The sequence below is a fragment of the Cyclopterus lumpus genome, chromosome 10 (assembly GCF_009769545.1).
Source record: "Cyclopterus lumpus isolate fCycLum1 chromosome 10, fCycLum1.pri, whole genome shotgun sequence".
NCBI lineage: Eukaryota > Metazoa > Chordata > Actinopteri > Perciformes > Cyclopteridae > Cyclopterus > Cyclopterus lumpus.
In genome coordinates, this window is record NC_046975.1 from 20,358,986 (window position 1) to 20,370,037 (window position 11,052).

Consider the following 11,052-nt stretch of genomic DNA (forward strand, 5'->3'; position numbering starts at 1 on the left):
CTTACACCTTACAGCCTGACCCCCACTATTTCATTTTGCAGCGGGGACACGGGGGAGGGGGTGAGCGGAAAGGTGGCGCAGGTACACGCCGTTAAAACTTAACCTGCATCTCCTAAATAAGAGAAAGGGAAGAAGAAAAGAAGAAGAACACAATAAACCTCGCAGATGATGTAGAGCAGGTGAAGAGAAGAACTGGGGGAAAATGGTTAACAGCATGACTGCATGCAAATTTCCCCCCGACTTGAATTATCATAAGCAAACAGTGCGAGCCTGGACTAATAAAACCCCATCTGTGTAACTTCATATCGAGGTAGTATGAGGGCTGCGATAATGAATTTTGTAATATCCCACCGACAGACATCTCAATCAGACTCTAATCCTCGTGATTTTACTTCGGAATCACTCCACTTCCAACTGCAGGGCTGCACCCAAAGAAGAAAAAAGAAGAAGAAAAAAAAATAAAACACAAGATCCAGCATGTTTTATATATTCAGACTGCACCAAAAATAAATATTACACTGGAAAAATATAACACAATACACGACGTGGAATAAAATATAGCTTTAGACTGTAAGTCGTTTTGAAATCAAGTGAATAAAGCATCATAAATTAAAATTAAAAAAAATAATTGCATTTTCACAACACGGATACAATTTAATTTCACTGACGCAATTTTACACACACACAAATAACGAAACTTTCATATCAAGAATGACAATTAGACTCTTTCAAATGCACAATGTTTGCAGACAGAGTGCACCGCCGCTGAGATATAACTTATTTTATATATATATATATATATATATATATATATATATATATATATATATATATATTAAGGATATGCTCTTGGAGAAGCCGTATGTCTGAATTTATTATTTTTTGTTTTGCCATTTGGAATATTTTCTGCATTTTGCTCTCGTAATCCAATACGTATCCTTTGAGCGCACCACTATACTTGTGGAAACAAAATATTGACTCGGATGTCGGTGGACAACACAGCGGGGGTTGTTTACCACAATTAACGGCTAATTGTGTCTCTTTTGTCTGTTTTTTTACAGAAGCGGTTTCCTCACATCGCCATAATGGACTCCCACTGCCGCAAACTGGCCACCACCTGCGCGCAAATCGGTGAGCATGTCATCCATCATCGATGCCAAGCAATTCCCACACATCCCAGAAATGATGAAACATGGTTATTTTTTTGGACAGACTGTTATATATAGTTACTACATCTGTACATAATCGGGTTCGTATTATATTCCAGTCGATGTGCATAAAAGCGCACCCTTGATCAAGCTAACGGTGTGTGTGGCTTTCCAAAACAGATTAGAATAGATAAAGTATTAATTACAGCTCTCTTAGTGGTTTAATTGAAGAAGCGGACAGAAAATATAAGATGTCTTGATCTGAAAACCTGCTTTTGTTTCAAATGAGTGAACAGTTCTGGCACTGTGTGTTGTGAGCTAATTGTTTTTTGCAGTCTTCCTCTTTTGTGAGGTTTCTTTAAAAAACAAGCTCAGCATCTTTCATTTAAAGAAGAAAAAAAAGGGCAACATTTCATTGTCTTCTTCACAATTGCAAGACTTGTGACGCGACACATTTTAAAAAAATATATTTTTCAGTTCATTTAATGTATTTATTGTCAAAGTAGATGTCACTGGTTTGTTCCCAAAAAAATATTTGGTATAGTCACCGATATTTCGGCCTCTTTTGCTGGTCAGTGGTGGAGACGCGCGGCTGGTGGATCCGGCGTGTTCGCTGTGTTAGAGTGACACCTGGTGGTCCGATGCGGATCTGCAGCTTCAGAGCGTCATCCGAGGATTAGATCCGGATGACAGCGATATCATTTGCTGTAATTAGAAGATGAACATATATATATATATAAATGCACATTTTTACTACACTACCCCTTCTGTATAAATTGACTGCCCTTTGGCGTCAGCAACAAAACACACATGCATGTGGCTTTTTCTTTTACAACGCATTTGTTTTCCTAAATGACATCTATAAGAACACAACGCAACAAGAGACTAAAGGGAAAGCCACAATCCCTTGCTCGACACAGTCTGGGATTTATTAATTATTCTCCAACGTGGTGGGGAAATGACATCAGGTCTTGGTTAGGGGGTCCTAAACGAATCACCGATAACTCTCATTCCGTCTCATTTAGCCGACACTGATGGGGCAATGTGGTGGCAGAGGGCAGGCAGGGCTGCTCCGTAGCATCACAGCTGCACCACCGATTAAGAATAATAGGATAACTCAAATACATTTTGAAAAAAATTTAAAAAAAACTGTATCACACGGGGAGGGGGAGTGACGCTTGCAAATAGAGACACGCCAGCGCCAACTGCTTTGCTGTAATATATGCAGCGCTCGTTGGATTGACTCCGGGGGAAACTAAATGTATAATGAAAGCCCATTCGTGAGGAGGAATATACTAATGGAGGAATCTGATGTCGCCTTAATCCTATGTAAAAAAAAAAGAAAAGAAAAGAAAAAAAGCCTTGTCGTCTCCCCCTATATTGACTGAATTGCTAATTAATGGCCCTCAATGGCGGAGACCTATCGCGCGCAGTAATCCGCAGAAGAGAGATAAAGCATTTAGAAGGTAGAAATGAAGAGGAAACCGATAATCCACTTCAAGTTTAGTATGACAATACGACGGGAAGGGGAAAGGAGCAACAAGACATGTCCCCGCATGCCTGGCATCAAACAAGACATGGACAAAATATTGGTTCATCGTTGTTAATTTGAATAATATAGAAGCCTTATTTTGAAATGTCAACGTTTTATTTTTAGAATCGTGTTCATCTAATGCACAATATCATTAATTAAAATCATATAAAGGACTAATCATATTTGTATCCTCCTCTCATATATATATTTTTAAAAAAGGATGTTTCTGTAAATATAAGAGCACAATTGTACCTGTAAATATATATCTTAATGCAAATAAATCCATCACTATTGAATGAGTCCAATTTAAAATGCGCATCGTCTTAATTGAATTAGCCAGAGAGGATCCAAACAAGGTTTTATTGCCCTGTATGAGGAGCGATTGGCTCCCCGATGTTTTAATAACGTCTCTTCCGTCCCTCGGAGTGCGCGTGTGCTGCATGCACTCGATGGTCTGCTGGTATTTATATATCAGGGGGCTTTCACGGGATTAGCCCCGCAACTTCTTAACAGCGCCAAGTCCAAATGTCCCGGCTGAATGGGCGTCCGCCCGGCCACGTGGAGACGGGGAGTGGTGGCGATGAACCGACTTGTGTCACGGAGGAAGAAAAAAAGAGGACGGCATTTAAAAAAAAAAAAAAAAAAAGCAATACATAAAGTCACATTTAATTTCGCATTTTGTGCACGTTTATCGCATTAATTGGCGTGCGCGTGGTCTTCCTCCTCTCGATCAGTCCATCACTTCAATCACCTGTTACCCAGCTGATATTTCTCCCACCTCCAACCCCCCCCCCCCCCCCCCCCCCCCCCCCACACACACTCCAAACCCCCCTCGTTGAAAATTTAAAGTCTCATTTGTTTGATTAGACATGTTTACTTTGCCTTCACGCGTCACAATCTTTGGGGAGTTATAGGTTAAAACCACCACCAAAAAAAAAGAAATTGCTGGCATATCAGCTCAAACTCATTAAAAAGTCCTCCTTCAGATATTCTTAGGCAAACGAAAATCTTATCAGATTTTTTTTTTTTAAATTTAAAAAAAACACTACAGGAGTGCTGCCTGGGAACGACTAGAGGGGTCCAAACGCAAAGTGAGTGGAGAGATCCAGTTAAGCACCCGGATGAAGTAATCCGTCGTCAACAAACCGAGCCTGCGTGGTTAACGGTGGCTCCGGTGGGGTTGATTTAATGGATATTTGAACCTCAACTCCGGGGAGGTCAAGAGGATCGTCTCATTTGACAACTCGTATGACTGGCTGCATACTATGTTAGTGGATAGTAAGCCAATTTAAGTCCGTTTGGTCACGTTGTACTTCACATCCAAGTATGGAGTTGGATATGAGGATTAGAATGTGAATGTTTAAATGCAATGCATTAGTGGTGTGTTTGCCTTCAAGTCATTTTTTTTTTTTTTGTAAACCACCTTTTCACTTCCCGTTTCTTCATTGCATTTGTGGTGCACACATGGCATTAACATTCTGCACCAGATTCTACATATACTGACGTCCGTTGACGTGCGCACACTGTTCTTGGCTGCAGTATTGGCACAATTATTTTGGGCACATTTGAAGTTCTATGTATTTGTTTGTGTGTGCCTGTAAATATGTGTCCTGTAACAGGCTGCTGTGTTTGATATTCAGTGCGCGTCTCTCTTTATTTCAATCCAATCCGCTCGGCGGCTCGCTTTATCCACATCGAGTCCCTGAGTAAACTGCGGCGACAGAGCCATGCGCGCGTGCACCATGCTTGGGTATCAATAGCACTGCATCGTCTTAGCTGGGCCACTGGACCCATCTCGTAAAATGAGGCCAAACTGTGTTATTTTCTTTTTTTTCTTTTTTTATTTGGTCTTGGGCTGCTGCGCAACGGCTACGGGGCGCCGCGGGTACACCGTGCGCGTCCCAGCTCTCTTTACATGCTTTTATTTGGAAGAGAGGGGGAAATAAGCGCCAGCCCCGGCATAAACACGTTGGGCACACATATCTCGTTTTCCGAGAGCTCCGGTTGGCTGGACGCGCCGTCACATCCACATGGATGTGCCTGTCAGGATGTGCCAGATGGGCGGGCGCAACGCAGTGACGTGGTAGGTCTGGGGAGAGGCACAGGCAACAGCTGAAATGAAGAGAGAGCTGTGTAGTGTGTGTATGCCTCTGGATCTAATATCACCTACCTGTCCTTGTCACTCTGATAGTCAGCCGAGGTAGCCGCGGTTCACCACTGATGCTGGTATGGCACCACTCAATGGCCCCTTTTAAAGCAACTTTAAACAGAAAGACGGTTTCATCTCAGCCGCGAGAGGAACTGCTGCTCCGCTGTGCGTTTTTTTGGACAACTGAACACATTCCGCAGACGGACTTTCCGCTCATCCTCGTTGTACTGAAGGGACTTACTGCGCTTTTTGACAGCCGGTTTTGCGATCTCCTTTACCGATGAACTCTATGAGGGATCCATTAAACACAGACCACCACCACCACCACCACCACCACGTAACGGGGAATAAACTTGCCTCCACGCACCACACGGCTCTGTCGATGGCCTCCACTTTGCAGCCGCTGCAGCGGTCTGTGGACTCTAAACACCGGTCAGAGGTGCACACGGTGTCGGACACCTCCAGTCCGGAGTCTGTCGGTAAGAACCGGGCGGGGTGCAGATGTTCTCGGCATAGGCGCCGCAGATGTCCTCTTGACATCAAACGAGCGGTGGCTCTCATTAATCCACGCGAAGGGAGTTTCACGCGCATGCAAACGAGGCGATTATAGCTGTCAATTGATTCACGCGCAATCAGTTTTTTGACACTGGCCTGTGTGCGTGCAAGTTTTAGTGTTATGTAAATTAAAAACAGCTTGTGTTAACCACAACTACAAGCTCTTATACAGCGTGCGCAAATTAAATTTAAAAAAGGTACATTTACTAAAATCCAATAGAATGCAGAAAAATAGCAATATATATATAAGAGTAATTGGGGTTATTTTAGAAATCAGAGGATTTTTTTTCACTCTGAAATCAGACGGTGAACAGCTCATCCACATCCCAACAGTGTGATGGGATTCCGGGTTTTTGTTTGGTTCCCTCTCTTGTAGCATGCAGGCCTTAATCCGCCCAGACCCTGACTGAATCAACTTATTTCCTCTTGACAGAAAAAGAAAAGAACCAAAATAAAAACGACGACTCCTCAGACGACCCTTCTAAAAAGAAGCGTCAGCGGCGGCAGAGGACTCACTTCACCAGCCAGCAGCTGCAGGAACTGGAGGCCACTTTCCAGCGGAATCGCTACCCGGACATGAGCACGAGGGAGGAGATAGCCGTGTGGACCAACCTCACAGAGGCCCGGGTCAGGGTGAGTAGTCCCTTGGGTGCATTAAAAACAATTCGTGTGTATAACTTTAGGTAATTTGAACCAATCGGCTCGGGGAACCTATCAACACCTAATACTTCATCATTATTACGCACGGACACCAAACTTTACGCACGGCTGAACTTTTCCTTTGCTTTGTTTGAGTTTTTGTTTAAATACACCGCCGATTCAAGCTCATTTTAAAATTAGAACTCATGAGTTTGTCTATTCGGATAAATATAGTTCCAAACCTCTGCAAACAATCTACAAAATAATCCGTTTTCGTAACACTTAATGTGCGGCTCTCGAGATACGTTTTAAATCTGTCCAGTAATTTCAAAATAAAATTCGACAAAAACAATATTTGCCCATTATGTGTAATTACACACCGATACGTTGTTAACAGTCGAGGCTGTTGACATGGTGTCGCTGGTGGCAGATACCAGTGGCGTTCTCCTGTTCGTGTGAAAGAGGTGCAAAGCTGGTATTTTGCGATTGCCTCCCTGGTGCTGTGTGATTTTAAGGTCAGCGTGTTAGTGGAAGCCTGCGGAGGAATACACATCCTCTCCACGTTAAGACGGGGCAGCGAGAGCCCGGTGTGTATTCTGCTCAGACGACGACGGATTCAAAGCCGTCTGCACGGGGAGGGGATACGGATTAATAGAGAGAGCGTTTTGGATTTGTAGACGTTATAGAAATATTTGTAATGTGGACTTCAAAGTAAGCACCAACACCGCGCAATTAAAGTATTATAGGGTCCGTAAAAAAAAACGTACAACTCTGGCCAGATTACCCATAAATATAGAGGCATGTAAAAAAAAATATATATATATATATATATATTATTCTTAAAAATATTATTTCTAACCTGCTGGCGTTTTTCTTTTGCTCTAGGTTTGGTTCAAGAACCGGCGAGCCAAGTGGAGGAAACGGGAAAGAAACCAACAAGCCGAGCTCTGCAAAAGCGGCTTCGGCCCGCAGTTCAACGGACTCATGCAGCCCTACGAAGACATGTACCCCAGCTACACGTACAACAACTGGGCCGCCAAGGGCCTCACGTCGGCCTCGTTGTCCACCAAAAGCTTCCCTTTCTTCAACTCCATGAATGTCAACCCTTTGTCCTCGCAGACCATGTTCTCGCCGTCCAACTCCATATCCTCCATGACTTCCAGCATGGTGCCATCGTCGGTCACCGGCGTGCCGGGCTCCAGCCTCAACAGCCTCAATAACTTGAACAACCTCAGTAACCCGTCTCTCAACTCGGGGGTGCCCACCTCGGCGTGCCCCTACGCGCCTCCGACCCCTCCCTACGTGTACAGGGACACTTGTAACTCCAGCCTGGCCAGCCTGAGACTGAAAGCCAAGCAGCACTCGAGTTTTGGATACGTGCAGAATCCGGCCACTAATCTGAGCGCTTGCCAATATGCCGTGGACAGACCAGTCTAATACCTGCACTGCAAAACAATAACCACCTTGGCGAGTCATTATAGGCTAGTAGTAAAACTTAGTGTTGTTTTTTTTCTCCGAAAAAAAAAGAAAGAAAAAAAGGAGTGAGGGAACCTGGCCGATAATTGTATTTTAGTCATGTGATTTAGGGAATTTCTTGGTCATGTGGCATTTTCTTGGTACTAGTTGGAGAGAGAGACGTGCATTTTCTGACTTTTTCTTCAAGATATTTCCACTTGTTCCTTGAAAATCCCTCAAACTGCTCCTTACTAACCAGTGCGGATATTCCATCCATTTATTTGGGGGTGGGTGGGAGGGATTATACATCGAGGGTGATTTACAAGACCAAATGGCTTGTTATGGTGGTCATTTTTTGCAGTGTGTTGGTGATCACAAACAGCCGGCCACAGGATCAAGAGACTACTAAAAACTACTTTTTTTTTTCCCCTCCATTTTTTTCTTCTTCAAAAAGGGCACTAGAGAAGACTGAACCACTGAAACAAGCTCAACTCCAGGTCGGAGTCAAACTGAAACGGGAGATTTTAGGTTTATTCTCTCTTTTGATGCGTCCGGGCCTGCTTCACACTGCACCACAGTTAAAAAAAAAAAAAGGAAAAAAAAGAGAAAAAAGGCCTATTTTATTTTTCATATCTCGTCATGAGTTTTTTTCTTTTTCTGGTGGATTTTGGACGTTAATTGTTGACTAATAAGGTTGTATATATTTGAATTATCATCTCCAGTTTGTCGAGGCGAATGCGCTATAACCCTCCAGTCCTCTCCAGGTTCAATTTATCAACGCATGTGGAAAAAGAAAAATAAAAAAAAAAAAAAAAACCTTTAAAAAAAAAAAAAGGAATCATGTTTTGCTTGCAAACAAAAGGGAATGTACATACTAAAACGCACCAGTTGTGTGTTTCTAACATATTATAAATTTATTATTAATGTCTGTGTGAATATCGATTTAGAATAGCAAATCTGGATTTAAAAAAGGAAGAAGAAAAAAAGAAGCAGCATACAAAAAAAAAAAAAGAAAAATGTTCCTGCGAAAAAAATATTTGTTTTGTTTTTTTTTGCTCTGTGTAAACTTATTTGGTACGGACTTATGTTTTTATTTTTATTTTTATTTTATTTTTTCAAAACATCCAAAAAAACTATTTGTGTTTTATTTAATGGAAGTAAATATATTGTTCAAAAACATTCTGATTTTATTGAATCTGTGTCGCTAGTCTGTTAGTGGGGTGTAAAGCAATGACAAGTCTGTCTATAGCCTTTCGATTATGTGAGGCGCTTGTGCGGCTAATCTATAGAGGAAAACAATGGCCGCTCCAATACACATAGCGGCGAGATGCTCCGTCAGATTAACTGCTGAATACATGTCTGCCCGGCCAGCCAAGGGCCTCGGCTGGTCACCGGTGCTTGAAATAACACGGGAATCAACAAACAGGAGTGGGACCACACAACAGTGACAACAGTCCATTAGGGTTTGTTTCTGTCTCCTGTGTTTGAACTATGAACACTGTGTAGTTCTCTGAAGAGGATTATTAGAAGACATATTACAATCCACATTTATTTACCCATGTGTTTATGTACATGACGCGTAAAATGTAACTGAGATCTAAATCAACCATATATACCCTTTGTTTAGAGTGTGTATGTTCAAGTCCTGCTGCCTTATAATCTAAATTATTTTTGCAGCACAACCTGAGTCGCGCGTGCATCTGTTTGCTTTTGCATTGTGGCTTTCTTTTGTAACTTTGTATTAGTTTTTTTTTTTTTAAATAGTAGGGCTTTATAGTGTTCAAACGCAACAAAAGCAAAAACAAAGCAACAGTCGAGGGAATCTATGATTCACAAGCTTGAGCAAACAATCGCGCGCGCACACAAACACACACACACACACACACACACTCTCACACACACACACACACACAGGGAGAGAGAGGGAGAGATACAGAGGTATGTGGGCTGAAGCTGACTGGAGGAGGCGGGGGACGAGTGCAGCTTCCCGGCTGGACACCGAGGAGGAAACACGGCAACACAACCCCGCGGAGGAACGACGCAAAGTAGTGCGACTTTTTTTTTTTTTTTTTTTTTTGAGTGTCGAGCCCAGGTTTGTGTGTGTTTATAATCCACTAAAGTAACAAGAAGAGCTTTACAATAGAAAATCAACCAGAATATTCAAGGGAAAGAAGACAAAAAGGAGCTATTGTGGCCGCTTGGTGAAGGAGCTGATTTAGGATCTGATGACATGCTACAAGAGGCCTCGGGTCATCTCCCGAGGGGAGGTTATTATGATGAGAAATAAATCAGTTAGTCCAAAAAAAGCTGTGCTAAATAACAAAGAAGCATCCTGCAGCCTGAACTCCTGAACTCACTCTCCATAATTACATTCTCTTCTTCTTTTTCTTCTTCTAAAAAAAAAAAGATGGGGGGGGTGGGGTGGGGGTGCTTTTGTTGCACGAGTGTCACCTTTTGATGGAGTCGGTAACGCGGAGCAATAATCAGCTGACAGACGGGGGATCAGCCTCGGCTGCTGTAGAGGCGAATACGCACGTCTGCAGTCTCAATACACATCCACACAATCCACATGTGAACAGGGGACGAGCTGAAGAGGAGAGGCTTCAGGGGGGAAATGTTCATTTGGCTGAAACGGCGCACAGGACTGCGGACCTGTAGCCTTCCTCTCCTCCTCCTCCTCCTCCTCCTCCTCTTTCCTGCGCACAAGGTAAGAACTTATTACAGTTTAAAATGGGGAAACACAACACACGTGTCTTTTAGCTTCGGACGCTGCATGTTCACTGTATGTTTATTTCCTTTAAAAAAAAGAAATAAGCTCGTTTTGCTACTTATATTCTGCTCACGTTTTTTTTTTTTTTTACTGAAATTAATATTCCAAATCCAGACGCTGCAGTCATTTATGCGTCAAACCACACACACAAAAACACATTTTAAAGCAGGGGAACTACTATACAGGAATAACCACAACACAATAATACCCCTTTATGATACACACAATAAACGTCATAAACATGCAGTCCTTGACACAATTAATAAGCTCTTTGTTTATGCCGAATTCAAATTGGTCACGCGAATACATCTTAATGTGAGATTTGTTCCGCCAGCTGGTTTAGGGGGAAGAAGAAGAAGAAGAAGAAGAAGAAGAAGAAGAAGAAGAAGAAGAAGAAGAAGAAGAAGAAGAAGAAGAAGAAGAAGAAGAAGAAGAAGAAGAAGAAGAAGAAGAAGAAGAAGAAGACAGCGTTCACCTCCACTCCACGGGGGAATTCATCTAGAACACCAGGAAGTGCAAATATCCGCACGTGTGTCGTCACACCTCCGATCTAAATAATGAACAATATCTCAATATTCGTATGAGGAGACGGTTGTTAATAAGGTCATGGAGCATGTTTCCTGGTGAGCACGCTGCCGAGGCCTGGGAATCAACCATTGCTTATTTGTATTATTATTATTTTTAAACACACGTTTTTTTTTTCTTTCATACAATTTTGTTTGGGACATTTCAACCGAATATGAACGGAAACGGAGCTAATTATGAGTGACGGTTGATTTGAGAAGCTAATGCGGGACCCCTC

General features: G+C 42.5%; 1 protein-coding gene across 2 annotated transcripts; it reads left to right on the forward strand.

Annotated features, from left to right (window-relative positions):
• The first annotated feature begins 1,085 nt into the window (after positions 1-1,085).
• On the forward strand, positions 1,086-7,462 carry pitx2 (paired-like homeodomain 2). Of its 2 annotated transcripts, none has more exons than XM_034543551.1 (3): positions 1,086-1,131; positions 5,820-6,019; positions 6,911-7,462. In XM_034543551.1, exons 1-3 carry the CDS (start codon positions 1,086-1,088, stop codon positions 7,460-7,462), a joined length of 798 nt encoding a protein of 265 aa, XP_034399442.1. The 2 variants fall into 2 exon arrangements, with proteins under 2 accessions (XP_034399442.1, XP_034399441.1); XM_034543550.1 differs by lacking the exon at positions 1,086-1,131 and adding an exon at positions 5,112-5,310.
• Positions 7,463-11,052: the final 3,590 nt, after the last annotated feature.

Excerpts from the sequence above, each read along its gene's own strand:
- pitx2 (XM_034543550.1), top strand. The coding sequence starts at position 5,112 with ATGAACTCTATGAGGGATCCATTAAACACAGACCACCACCACCACCAC. Across the intron at positions 5,311-5,819 it reads CTCCAGTCCGGAGTCTGTCG|AAAAAGAAAAGAACCAAAAT; the intron begins GTAAGAACCGGG and ends TCCTCTTGACAG. Across the intron at positions 6,020-6,910 it reads TCACAGAGGCCCGGGTCAGG|GTTTGGTTCAAGAACCGGCG; the intron begins GTGAGTAGTCCC and ends CTTTTGCTCTAG.